We start from the raw sequence: 14,419 nt of genomic DNA on the forward strand, positions 1-14,419 counted from the left end.
TTGAAAATTCTTTTCAGCTTAATTAAATCTATTTTGAATGTGACAGCAAAGCAAATATATATTTGATATATGCATATATACACATGTGTTTTATATACATGTAAACACACCCATCTATATTTTTTTTAATTGAAAAGCATTTCACTCTAAACTCACTTCCATGGAGTTTTTGGGTTATTCTCACCGCCTCCTCCCTAACTCGCCATTCCAGATGCCCACCCCCTCACTGTGAGCTTGGCAACAACTTTAATCAACAACATTATTTGCCTTTTTAAAATACTCCCTTCACTCACATTTTCTCTCTAATTTGGACAGCAAAGGAAGGCATTTCACAAAAAAACACGTTAATCTAAGGAAGTAGGAAGATAATATTCAGGGTTGGGAAATAGAGTTAAAAGGAGATAATTTGCTGGAAGGGAGAAAGAGAAAATCCAAAGGAAAGAATGAAAGGCACAAGCCCCGTCACCTGGAGACCCTGGTGGAGGGGCTGCCAGGCCCTGCAGCGTGGCCCCGGCTGTCTTCCAGGTGTACGAGTCAGGACTTGGAAGGAACCCTGCTGGGCAGCTTGGGTTCACCTTCTCCCCGGCCACTTACTCCCTTTCCTCTTACTCTTGGATTCTCTTCTGCACATTTGAAACGGCCACATAGCCTCACATAGAATTCTTCAGGAGATAGTTTTACAGAAAATCCTTGTCACATGGCTCCCCATTTGTTTACTCTTGCAGTTTTTTTTTTAATCTTTAAACTTCCTATGCCTCACTCTCTTGCTAAATGTCCCCTCTCCTTTTGTCCCTTGAACTAGACCTACTAAGAACCCAAACACTGATAAAGTAGCTGAACAACGGTAATTACAGTAGAAATTAGAGACAGAGCCATGGCAGAGAGCCCAGGAACCTGACATCTGGTAGGTGCTCCACAAAGACTTGTTGAACAAGTGAGTGGATGGAGCCAGGTTGCCTGGGCTCTAGTCCCAGCCTCTTACAGGGGCTAATTCCATAACCTTCCCATGGCTCAGTCTTCTCATCTGTAAAATGGGGAAGCTCACGGAACCAGTCTCATAGGGTTATAAACTAAATGAATTAATACAGTGCTTAAAATAGTCCTGGATCAAGGTAAGATTTTCAGTAAGCTCTAAGCTATTAATATTTGCAAGCTCAGAATCAGAACACTTGAGATGTAGACATAACAATCTGTTGTAATAGAAACTAAAAATGTAACTTATAGGCAAGTCACTCTTCAGGTCACTGGTTTCATTCCCTCCCTTCCACCCAAATTGACCCTTCTTTCTTGGCCTAGTTTTTTCCTTGGATCTTCCATAACACCAGATACTCCTGGTTTTCCTCCTACCTCAGTAGGCATCTCTTCTTAATTGCCATTGTAAGAGCCTTCTGTGTTTATTCCACCTTTATTTTTTTTTAATGTTTCAATTTGAAATAATTACAGATTCATAGGAAGTTGCCACAGAGTATACAGAGAAGGCTCACATACCCTTCAGGCTGTTCCTTCCAATGGTAACATCTTCCGTAACTGTAGTAAAATATTAGAGCCAGGAATGTGGCATTGACCCAGTCTGCAGGGCTTGTTCAGATTTCATCACCTTTATGTGCTAACCTTAAAGCATTTGTGTATGTGTGTGTGTCTGTGTGTATGTGTAGTTCTATGCAATTTTGTCACCTGTTTAGTTTTGCGTAATCACCACCAGAACTGCTCCATCACCACAAGGCTTCCTTATGCTACCTCTTTATAGCCACCATCCCTCCCAAACCCTAAACCCCGGCAGTCATTTATCTGTTCTCCATACCTGTAGTTTTGTCATTCAGGAATGTTTTATACATGACTGTGTCACCTTTGGGGATTTATTTTTTCATTCAACATAATTTCCTTGAGATCCATCCAAGTTTTGAGTCAATTAATAGTTGATTCCTTTTTATTGCTGTGTAGTTTTCCATGGATAGATGTAGCACACTTTGTCTAACCAGTCACTCTTTGAAGGACATTTGGGTCATTTCCAGTTTTTGGCTATTATGAATAAAACTCCCATGAACATTCATGTCTGTATACAAAATTGTGTATTGTATGAACATAAGGTTTCATTTCCCTGGGTAAATAAATGCCCAGGAGTGCAATTGTTGGGTCATATGTTAAGTGCATGTTTAGCTTTTTAAGGAACTACCGAACAATCTCCCGGGGTGGCTGTACCGTTTTACATTCCTACTGGCAATAGATGAGTGATCCTGTTTCTCTGCCTTGCTGGTATTTGGCACTGATACTTTCTATTTTAGCCTGATAAAAAGTAAATACTTTCTATTTACTTTTTATTCTGCTAAGTGTGTAGTGATAATCTCATTGTGGTTTTAATTTGCCTTCCCTAATGGCTAATGTTGTGACCATCTTTTCATGTGCTTATTTGCCATCTGTATGCCCTCTTTGATAAAATGTCTTCAAATATCTGTTGCCCGTTTTCTAACAGTTTTTTTTTCACTGTTGAATTTTGAGCATTCTTTACATAGTCCCGATCTAGACTTTTGTTGAATTTGTGGTTTGTAAATATTTCCTTCCCGTTTTAGCTTATCTTTTCTTCCTCTTCACAGGGTGTATTAGTTTCCTATGGGTGCTGTAACAAATTACCGCACATCTGATAGCTTAAAACAACACAAGTTTATTCTCTTATCGTTCTGGAGGCCCAGAGTCCACACTGAGTTTCACTGTGCCAAAACCAATTGTCAGCAGGGCTGTGCGCCCTCTGGAGGCTCTAGAGGAGAACATGTCTCCTTGCCTTTTCCAGCTTCTAGAGCGACATTCCTTGCTTGGTTCATGGCTCCTTCCGCCATCTTAAAAGTCAATAGAGTAGCATCTTCAGCTCTCTCTGCTTCCATCATCACAGTGTTTTATACTTTATGTGTCAGATTTCTCTCTGCCTCTCTCATAAGGACACTTATGACTGCATTTAGGGCCACCTGAATAACCCAGGGTAACTTTCCTGTTTCAAGATCCTCAACAAATACTTGATGGATGAAAAAATGATTTGTCTCTCTTGTGTACCCCAGGTTATGTGTCATCCCAAGCTTATTTCATTTTGTTTTCCTTCAATTAATTTTTTATTTTTGTGAAGACAAACAACACAAAGGAAAACTGATCAACATATTTGAACAGGAACTTCACAAGAGATATCCAAATGTCAGTAAACTTACGAAAAAATGGTAAACCTCTTAACTCACCAGGGAAATGAAAATTAAAACCACAAACACTACCTCATAGCCATCAAAATATCCAAAATAAATAATATTAACAATTCCAGTTGTCAGTGAGGATGTAGAGCAACGGGAACTCTCACACATTGTTCATGGGAATGTAAATTATTACAACCACTTTGGGAAACTGGCAGTATCTATTGTACTAAAGGCAAACACACACAATAGCCTCTAACCCAGTAAATTTACTGTTAGGTATATACTCAACAGAAATTAATAGTACCTGAAGAGACAGGTATAAACATGTTCATACGGCATTATTAGTAATAATCAAGAAGTGGAAACAACCCAAACATCTATCAACAGATTGTATAAATAAACTGTGGTATATGCATACAAAGTAATATAGGGCAATGAAAGTGAACAACAGTTACAGGAATGAACATGGATGCAACTTAAAAACATGTGAAACAAAAGCAGCTAGAAACAAAATATATACGCCGTGAGTCCATTTATATAAAGTTCAAAAGCAGGCATAGTTAAGTCAGAATAGTGATTTAAGCTTACTTTAAATTTCATTCTTTGTGTGATGATTGCCTTAACTGCACCAGTACTTAGTCTCCACCCTCCTCAGCTGTCAGTCCTCCTCCTGGCTTTACTTTCTATAGTAGCCTATGGTACATTTGTATATTTATTTGTATATAGTCACCAAACCTTGGAGCTCTTCAGTCTTTCAAACTTTGCATAAACTGGGTATGCTTTAACTGTTTTTACAGAACTGGGACAGCACTAGCCTGTGGGTAGTTCATGACACAATTCTGAAGAACGCGGTCTTATTGCTTCAGATACTGTCTCTTTACACCTCTCCATGCCCCAGCTCTATCCCACCACTCCAGATGGGAGAGAAGTACAGTATGCTCCCACCACGTGCCTCTCCTTTCAGCGCTTTTGGCCAAATGATAAGTGTCAGTTGAGCAAGCTTGAAGCAGCTAAGGAACCCACGCTGGCATTATGATAGGACGTTATTGCTACTGTAAATAGTGTAGCTGGGAGCAAGAGGCTAGTGCGGGAGATAGAACACACTGTTTTCAGCTAAGTCTTCAACTTGGCACTTTATATGCCCTATGGTGTGTGAAAATACCTCCGCTTAAATGGGAGTCTCGTCTTCCAAAGGGTCTCCGGCCTGCCACAGTAGGAAATGCTGTGCCTTTCTAGAAACAGCTGTACTTGGGATTTTTAATTGTAGTGAGGTGGCAATGATTGTATACTAGTCCAAGAGTTGCACCCGTTTAAGGTTCTCTCTCACCTGTGGTATCAGGGCATCCCAGAGGTAACCTGCCTGTTTTTGCTCTCTGCCTGAAGAAGTATTCCTTAGCTGTCCTGGGCCCCGGAGCTGCTGGAGTTCCCTCAGCCATAGCGCTAGAAGAAAAATGGGCAGCCTCTGATAGAGGGGAGACTTTGCAAATATAATAAATTGGTTTGCCATTCCTGGGATGGTGATGGAACTATGCCTAAACTTATTTTTCTCATTTGTGTTTTTCAGTTGAGGTATACTTCACATACAGTGAGATGCACAGTTCTTAAATGTATTATTCAGTTTTGAGTGATGCAGACATCTGTGTAAGCCACATCCTTATCAAGATAAAGTTTTCACCACCACAGAAAATTTCCTTGTGTCCCTTTCCAATCTACACATCCCCTTTCATGAAGCAACCACCGTTCCAATTTCTTTCATCGTAGTTTAGTTCAGTCTGTTCTAGTACTTCACATGATTTGACTTCTTTTCCCTTAGCATGTCTGAGATTCATCCATGTTGTTGTGTGTATCAGTAGTTTGTTTCTTCTTATTGCTGAATAGTCTTCTATTGTGTGAATATGCCACAGTGTGTTTATTCATTCTTTTGTTGATGGGCACCTGTTCTATTTCCAGAGTTCGGCTCTTAGGAATCAAGCTGTTATGAACATTCTTTTACAAGGTTTTTTGGTGGACATATATTCCCTTCTCTTAAATAAATACTTAGGAGTAGAATAGGCTATATGTTCACAGGCTATATGTATGTTTACTTCTTAAAGAAACTTCCAAAATGTTTTCCAAAGTGGTTATGCTATTTCTTTGTATAGAGTGCTCCTAAACTTTTATTGTCTCACTTAGAGCAGAAATTGTGGGCACAGGGAGATATCCAGTCTGGTCACCTTTATGCTGTTGGAACTCTAGAGGATATTTTCTGTAATTTTTAAAGAAACAAAACAATAAGTAGAATTTCAACAAGGAAAGAATTTTAATAAAAGATTTATAAATGTTACTTATTCTTCTACCTCTTTGCAGATATATACACTATCTCAGAAAAGGTGCATAGACCCTGGCAATTAAAAAAAAAGAGTCAATAGCAAAAAGAGTCAGCAGCAGTCTTTTGATTACTTCTCCCTCCAGTGAGAAGAAAAAAGTCAGGGGACTCAGGACCCATGAAGGGGATTTGTTCCTGAGTCTCCTTAATATGGATATGATAGAGAACAAAGGCACTAAATACTAATATCTAGTATTAGTATTAGTATTATACTAAAACACTATGTTTGAGAAAAGGGAAGGCTGACCTGCATTTCTTTGTTCTGGTGTTTGTACGTGTGTGTACTGCTCAGGCTGCATCTTTTCTCTCCTACCATCTTTTCATGTTTTGAACATTACCTCTTAGATTTTCCATTTTGTCTTTCAGGCCAAAGAAGCCCTAGAAAATATTGAGGTTCCTGTTGGCTGCCTTTTGGTCTACAACAATGAAGTTGTAGGGAAGGGAAGAAATGAAGTTAATCAAACCAAAAATGTATGTGAGTTGAATAGTATAATTGCAGACATATGGAAGTGATGGTAGGTGTGGAATGAATTTATCGTAGATGACTAGAAGATGGGTCTGTGTAGAGTCCCGTGAGTATCAATGGAAGGATGGTTTCCCTAAACATCTCTTTTTTTGAATGCCCTTTTTTTTTCTGATTATAAAAGTGATACATGTTGATTTTTTTAATGAAAATTCTACTTTATAGTAGAATTTCTACATCAATTTAATTCATATCGTATCCTTTAGTACCTTTAAATAATGTATTCCTCGTGGTAAATTAAAAAGTCACCCTCAGTTGATAGCTATGGAAGTATAAAAAGATTGTATAAAGGAAGCTATTCCTAAATCAGATAATTCAGTGAAATACAGTCTCCACCACCTGCTGTCTCTATCTACAGGTACACTTGAAAAGCTTGTGTGACTTTAATTTATTGTGGTTAGGTTGAGAAGTTCATGAATTAAGGCAACACTTCCTGAACATGGTATCACAACAGTGTGTCACAGTGAGTATAATGAAGTATCAAGTTTTAGGATTATAAAAAGTGCTAGGTGGACCCGAGGATAGCTTATGACTTTAATACCCCTCACACAGACCTTGATCTTACCTGGGAGCCATAGAACACGCTGGCGTTGGAACTGGTGCTGTGAGGACTTTAAAGTTCATCCATCACATCTATCAAAAAGAAAACTCAGATTTAGTGAAACACAAGCAGAACAGGAACCCAGATTCATGAAGCAATTGTTATGTGGATATCAAAATGCTTCTGAGATAAGTAATAAACCATAATACAGCAGTTAGTGAATATGCAGATACTTATGCAGGAGTGGAATTTTGTGTTTTAGATAATTGTCATATCTCCCTATGTGTATTTTGTAGTTCAGTACAGTATCTTTAAGGTGAGATCACTGAATGTGCTAGCAACACCCATCTAAACCCCCAGTGACCTGGGTTTCTTACACACCTTGAAATTAACCTGGATTTATTTTTAGTTTTCTATGCTCTATAGAAGATTACCCTATAATCACAGTATAGAAAGACTCTTGACCCCAAACGAGGAGACCCCAATCCTGCTTTTGGCTCTGATACCATCACCCTCTGTCACCACGACCATCACCTCTCCCAGCTGTGTGTCTTTAGTAACCTCCTAACGTAGCTTAGCTTCTGGTTCTTCCGCAGTAAAAGAGTTGATGGAGGTGATTTAGGTCAACGATTATTTCTTGAGAACTATGGGGACATTTGATTCAGTAGTTCTGAATCTGATTTTTAAAAAGCACCCGAGTTGGGGAAACTTTTCTTTTTTAAGCTCCCCATTTGGTGCTGGTATGCAGTCGTGTGGGAACCTCTTTGCTAAAGCACCTTCCAGCTCCGAGTTTATGTTATTTCGGGGCCAGCAATGCTCCCATCTGCCTCTGGCTTCCATGGTACCTTGGCCACTGTGCCAGCACTTTCCACACCCTGCCCTATGTCACAGGTGAATGAACACCTTTCTGTTTGTCCCATCAAATTTTATGCTCGTTGAGGACAGAGACTTTTTTCCCCACAAAGAGTTTAGCACAGTGGCTTATACATAGTTGACATTCCGTGTACGTTTATTGATAAACATGATTATCATGAATATTATCAATAATTATCACATAGCAGAGTGCATGTATCACGTTATGCGTCATTGTGCTTCATATAATTCAGATCGCTTTATGAGATGTAGATACCAGTATATCCAGTATTACACTGGGGAAACCAAGGCTTGGAGAAGCTGTGTAACTTGCCCAGGGCTGTATAATCAGTAACATCACAGTCAGGATTCAGATTGAAGTGTGGTTCATTCCAGACTATGTGATTTCTCCTCTACTCAACTACTCCCATGAGGTATCTGAGACTGGTACCAAATGTCTGCTTCTCTCTAGAGTCTGCCAGTATATAAAATCTCATCCCAAAGAAAATACAAGTGATGACATTCCAGTGATGATATTCTAAATATAGATTTGCTTAGAGTGAGGTCAGTGACAGCCTTGAAAACATTCGTATTTCAAGTGTCCCCTGAAATATTCAGGAACCATAGACACATTTTTTTTTGAGACTTATCTCTCTATGGCATTTTAATTGAAAGAGTGTCCCCTAAAGTATTTAGGTACTTAACTAAAAATAGAGCATAATTCGTGTGGCATCTCAGATTAGGTGTCTTTTGTTGGTGAGGTTATGGTACTTGAACTAGGAACTAGAGTGTCAACTGCTAAGGGTGTCCTGAAACCTTTATTTGCTAAAATGCTGGCAGAAATGATAGACCTATTCTTCATATTTACTTTTGAATATCTGTAAAATACAGTTACATGTAGCCAACAAGGTCAATGCAAGCACCTCTTCTTTCAGGCTACTCGACATGCAGAAATGGTGGCCATCGACCAGGCCCTAGATTGGTGTCGTCGACATGGCAAGAGTCCTTCCGAGGTGTTTGAACACATGGTACTGTACGTCACCGTAGAGCCGTGTATCATGTGCGCAGCCGCTCTCCGCCTGATGAGTATCCTTTGACTTCATGGGTTAATGTCTCGTACTCTTCCTGTGAACTCGAAAATGGCCAAACATCATAGTAGAAACATAACCCATTTCTACTCCATGAAAACAGAGACTTATGAAACAAATTATAGGAGGTGCACATTATAAAATACAGTATCCCTTGGCCAAAAAATTTTTAGGAAAGATTTTTGAATAATAAAATTACCTCGTTTTTAATATCAATAAACATATAACTATTAAGTAAGCTAGAGCAAGAAACACATGACAAACTGTCGTGTAAAGATAAACCATAAATTAGATTATAAAACGGTGTGCATAGGAAAAGATCTGAAGACTATGCATCTGTTTTGCCTTTAGTGAAGAGATTATAGGTGATTTAAAATTTTTCTTTCTCTGTTACTATGCTTTTATTGTTTATTTTTGCCATGAATACCTATTACATAGAAGGCTTGAAAAATTTTAAGTCAGAAGTAAATACAAAGGAAAAAACAAATCATTTATGATACTATAATTGTAAATAAATGGGAAATTGATAAAGTTACAGCTCTTTGAATTCTGTCTTTCACAGAATAAGTGACACAAATACTGAATACAGCAAGTTAACCTCTAAAGATCTTTTAAAAAATTATTTGATAATTCAACAACTCAATTTCATACTTGCATATTTTTATGTACTTATTTTGCTGTGTGTGAATCATTTAATCACTTTAAAAATAATAGAGAGGGTTTTGAATATGAAAATAGGTACAGTTTCCACTTTATAAGCTCTCTGCCCATCCTGCCTTACAGAGCGGCTCTGCTTTAGTCTGGTTTGTACTAGGTCACAGGTTGTATCTGTTTGAGGAAAGAACAGGGAAAAATCTATTATTTTTAAGAGGTGAAAATCCCTGGATTAAATTCCTGCCTCCTTTCTGGCTCCAATTCTCTAACGATTCCAAAAAATCATCTAGGAAAGATCAGAGAGAGCACGGAGCTCTGAGCATTCAGCAGCTACACAGTCAGTTTTCATTCCGTTTGCAGTTGTGACACATTAGTTTCTATATTCTTTAAATCTCTTTCTTTTGTGTAACTGGATTGTGTAACTGGATTTTTAAGACGAAGCCTAAGTTTAATTATTTTTTGATAAGTGTGGCTGTTTTCTTGATAATTAATTTATTTTTTGGCTGCGTTGGGTCTTTGCTGCTGCACGCAGGCTGTCTCTAGTTGTGGCGAGTGGGGGCTATTCTTCATTGTGGTGAGCGGGCTTCTCCTTGCAGTGGCTTCTCTTGTTGTGGAGCACGGGCAATAGGCACGTGGGCTTCAGTAGCTGTGGCTCGTGGGCTCTAGAGCACTGGCTCAGTAGTTGTGGCGCACGGGCTTAGTTGCTCTGCGGCATGTGGGATCTTCCTGGACCAGGGATCAAACCCGCGTCCCCTGCATTGGCAGGTGGATTCTTAACAACTGCACCACCAGGGAAGTCTCAGTTTAATTGTTTTTAAGAGTAGCATGGCCTTTCCTCTCCAGGCTAGCTGGTATAAACCCACCCTAGTTTTGTCACAGTAGGCACTTGAACTGCACACTCTTTGTAGGACCTTAATTCTTCCTTAGAAATCCCGCTGGTTGTCTATGGCTGTCAGAATGAACGATTTGGTGGTTGTGGCTCTGTTCTAGATATTGCCTCTGCTGATCTACCGAATACTGGGAGACCATTTCAGGTAACGTGGACTGTTATACTTTTTCCTTTTTTCTAATTACTGTGATCTCACGATGGGCTTGCAAATAGTTAGCGTGTGCTCAGTACACCAAGAAGCCACGCTAGAACCAGGTGGGCTCTCGGGACCTCTGGTCAACGTCATTGATGCCTCAGTGTAAGACCACAGGTAATCATTTCCAGGTGAGTGCTCAGCTCTCTTAATTAACAGAATTCCTCCAGAAGGAGAGTCCCCAGCCTTCTGAGTTTTCCTCTAACAGTCTTCACCCATGCCTTCAGCTATGTTTGAGGACCCTACCACTGTGGGCGTTCTCCATCCATGCGTATGCCTGGCTCCACGCTGTACCAAGTTTGTGTGAGGCTTGGTTACAGTAGATGCTATTTACAGTGAATGTACAATAATTTTGCACAAAGTCAGTCGTTTTGTTTGATTGCCCTGTACTATTGTTGGTGCCTAGCAATCGATACCTGTTTTCATTATTTTTTTTCCTGCCTTTTTAATGTTGAAATTTCCCCCAGGCCCAAGAATCCACTTAGAAATTCTACTTTCCCTTGAACCTTGCCACTTCTCCCAAAGTTTTTATGTTTAAGGCTATGAACAGTAGGAATTTATATTTCAGCATTTGGTCTGTAGACAAATGCCAGTTTCCATAAACTGGTTTGATTGTTTTTTTCTCCAGATGTAAGGTTGATCCTAAAAGTATTATGCTTTAAAAAGAAAAGGACTTAACAAATTGCTGGACATGGTGGGTAGTTAACAACAAAGACCTCAGATATTCTTGGGAGAATATTAAGTACCTATGAAGGGCTAAATTTGGCTGAATCCCACTGAGAACAAGATTTGGAAAACATTCTATTTTGAGTTTTGCCAGCTGAACATTGGCTTTCTTAGCAACTCGTGCACTTTTGAGAATAGATGACTTTTGACATCACATCAGAAAAGAAATTGTAATAGAATGATGGAGAGTAAGCAATACAGTTAGCTTGATCATTAAAAAAATAGGCAAAGTGATTTGCTTTTTCCAGTTGCTTCTATCAGTAGCTCAAATTTTGCTTACATAACTCTTCGCAAGTGAATTGCTGACTCTACTTCATTTATGAGAAAGATCTAAAGAATTTCTCAAAGCTTCTGGGCAGAACAAAGATGAGCTATTGGATATCAGACATGGGGGAACATTTTTGACCAACATGCCGGTGACATTGAGTGCACACCATCCTCTCCTGCACGCCCCTGCACAGAATCCAACAGTATCTGGTTGAACCAAAAAATAAGTTCACTTGCAGTGTGTGTACCTGGCCAGATTGGCTCCATCAAAATGAATGGCCATGGTTTGAAGCCACATCTCCAGATTTGATGCCAAAATATTTTTTTTTTTACAGTGTTTTGAGATTCTAGAGAAACTATCGATACCCCAGGCTTCTGGATGCTGTGTTTTCTACTTTTATTTGGTTGGCTTAGGGTGTGGGTAGGGGTGAGGCAGGAATTTGTGGGAGGTGGGATGCTGTTTTTGTATTGCAGAATTATAGATTCTTTTAATACTGTATTATAAGCAGCATTAAAGTTCATAGAGGAGACCTACAGAACTATTCTTTTCAAAGAAGATGGTGATTAATTTACTTTACCTGCCTTGTGTAAAAAAATTATTTTAATTAAGAATATGTGCTTTTTGTTAAAGCCACAAATTTGTAGCTATACTAGATGCCCGAAACGATTACCTTAGTAGCTTAGAGGGATCCAGTTTCCTTCTCCACCTGTAACTCAGTGGGTCTGGTCCCTGAGTGCACACTAGAATCACCTGGAGAGCTTGGACCCAAGCCTGTGCTTGGTCCCCACCCCAGACCCACTGAATCGGAAGCCGTGGAGGGAGGGGGAGCATTGGTACTTTTTTAGTGAGCGCCCAAGTGATTCCACTGAGCAGCCAAGGTGGAAAACCAACGTTCTAACTTTACCTGAGAGGAGAGTGCTTTGTGCAGGTGGCTGCTCCTGAGACAATGAGGAGAGGTGGGGGACCCGGGGGACGGGAACACTGAACAGTGTAGGAAACTCTGTACTCACCAACATGGTTAGAAGATGAAGTACTGAGAAGCCAAGGGAGGAGAGGGTTCAAAAGAGAAGCAAGTGTAGCCAGGAGTCTCCACGACTGCAGAGAGTTGAGGAGAGTGAAAAGACCAGTGTTTTGTTCAATAGGGGCCCTTGAGATATCTAAGAGGGCAATCCTGGTAGCACAAGCCAGTGAGGATGAGGTTGGGGAGGAACTGAGAGCCGCAAAAGTGACGGCCACGATTCGGGAACGTTCTCTGGGAGGAGCAGGGTATCAGCTTGCGTGGGGGACAGGGTAGAAGGAAGATTATCGTTTTTTTTTCCAGCTTTATTGAGATATAATTGACGTACAACATTGTGAGATTATAAGGTGTACAGTGTGATGATTTGATGCTTGTATACAGCAAAATGTTTATACCACAATAAGGTTAGTTCATACATCCTTCACTTCATATAACTACTATTTTGTTGTTGTTGTTATTACGTTATGGTGAGAACACTTAAGCTCCCCTCTCATAGCGACTTTCAAGCATACAATACAGTATTGTTCTCTATAGTCACCATGCTGGAACTTATTCTTCTTATAACTGACGGTTTGTACCCTTTGACAAAAGTCTCCCCATTTCCCCCACCCCGTCCGCCCCTGTCAACCACTATTCTACTCTCTGTTTCTATAAAGAAAGTATTGTATATATGGTCATATATATATATATATATATATATGAATATTATTCAGCCATAAAAAAAGAAGGAAATTCTGCCATTTTCAACAGCATGGCTGGACCTCAAGGGTGTTATGCTAAGCAAAATAAGCCAGGGAAAGACAAATACTGTATGATCTCCCTTACATGTGGAATCCAAAAACATCGAACTTGTAGCAGGTGGTTTTGATGGGGAAGGTTTATGCAGGCTTTGTGGGCCCAGGCAGAGCCAGCTGAAGCACAAGAGAAAGGGAGGCTCATCTTGAGCAGTGGACCACACTCGCCGGCCCAGTGCTGGCTCCATCCTCTCCTGGGCACTGCTTCCAGATGGAAGATTCCCTGGTATCTCCTCCATTCATTGCATCACTCGTGCACCTCCAAAGGGGCAGCGTATCAAGTCCAAACGCCTTCAAAGCCCTATATATTTTGACTTCGTTTTTACTGCTTTCATTTCTTTCCTTGCACTCCCTTAATAATCACCCCACCCCCATCAGTTGGTTTTCTCACTCACGACCTAAGCGTATTCCTACTCTTTCCGTGAGATGATCTGCTCACTCTTTTTAAATATTCTCTATCGTTAAGGCAAGTTTAAGTTTCATCCCCCTGCTGTTACCACAATTTCTATTCTTTCACATGTTGATCACTTCTCTGAAGGAATCTACCAAAGATAGAACAAACTGAACACTCAAAAAAACATCCTTTGTAGTAAGGATCGACTGATTTTTTCCTTAAAGAGCCTGAGGGTAAATATTTTAGCCTTTGTGAGCCACTTACATCTCTGTCACATATTATTTATTTTTTAACCCTTTAAAAATATAAAAACCAGTCTTAGCTGACCATTTCTAGCTGTGGACTGCCAACCCTAGCTCTACAGAATCAAACACTTAATGGGCCACCAGTAAAGAACAGCAGATAAAAATATCTTAGTGCTTAGTGAGCGCTTAATGATATGCCAGGTATTTAACAGGGGTTATATTATCTAATCTCATTTAATCCTCACAAAATCCTTTTGGGTTAATTGCTGTAATTCCCTGTATTTTACATACGAGGGAACCGAAGCATAGAAAGTTTAAGTATCCTACCCAAGATCACATAGCTAGTGATTTGTATTATGATCACACAGTAGTTGATTGAGAAATAATTAGTTGATCGAGAGAGATGTTTGAGACCATATGTCTGGTTTTTTTGGGGGGAAATATGCTTCCTTACCCATGTTACTAATATCCTCAAGGCATGTTAACACTGGAAATGTGTTTACATAATTGTGTATATCTTGCAGTTTTTGTGGGATACAATACACATTTTCCTAGGCCTACATTCATTCTCAGCTTTCTCGTTTCATCAGTGCATCCCTGGATATCGGGCTGAGGAAGCAGTGGAGATGTTAAAGACCTTCTACAAACAAGAAAATCCAAATGGTCAGTTTTCCACTACTGTATGTGTGTACTTCACTT

General features: G+C 39.7%; 1 protein-coding gene across 7 annotated transcripts in view; it reads left to right on the forward strand.

Annotated features, from left to right (window-relative positions):
- The window catches only part of ADAT2 (adenosine deaminase tRNA specific 2), a 145,360-nt gene that overhangs the window by 6,446 nt on the left and 124,495 nt on the right, over positions 1-14,419 (forward strand). For all 7 annotated transcript variants that reach the window (XR_009543864.1, XR_009543865.1, XR_009543866.1 and 4 more), the window contains exons 2-5: positions 5,902-6,006; positions 8,387-8,537; positions 10,121-10,227; positions 14,311-14,383. Coding sequence is in view for 1 of the 7 variants with exons in the window: in XM_060168085.1 (XP_060024068.1) it covers positions 5,902-6,006; positions 8,387-8,537; positions 10,121-10,227; positions 14,311-14,383 (436 nt within the window). In the remaining 6 variants the exon portion in view is untranslated. The remainder of the gene's footprint in view (positions 1-5,901; positions 6,007-8,386; positions 8,538-10,120; positions 10,228-14,310; positions 14,384-14,419) is intronic.

The sequence above is a fragment of the Lagenorhynchus albirostris genome, chromosome 12 (genome assembly GCF_949774975.1).
Source record: "Lagenorhynchus albirostris chromosome 12, mLagAlb1.1, whole genome shotgun sequence".
Taxonomy (NCBI): Eukaryota; Metazoa; Chordata; class Mammalia; order Artiodactyla; family Delphinidae; genus Lagenorhynchus; species Lagenorhynchus albirostris.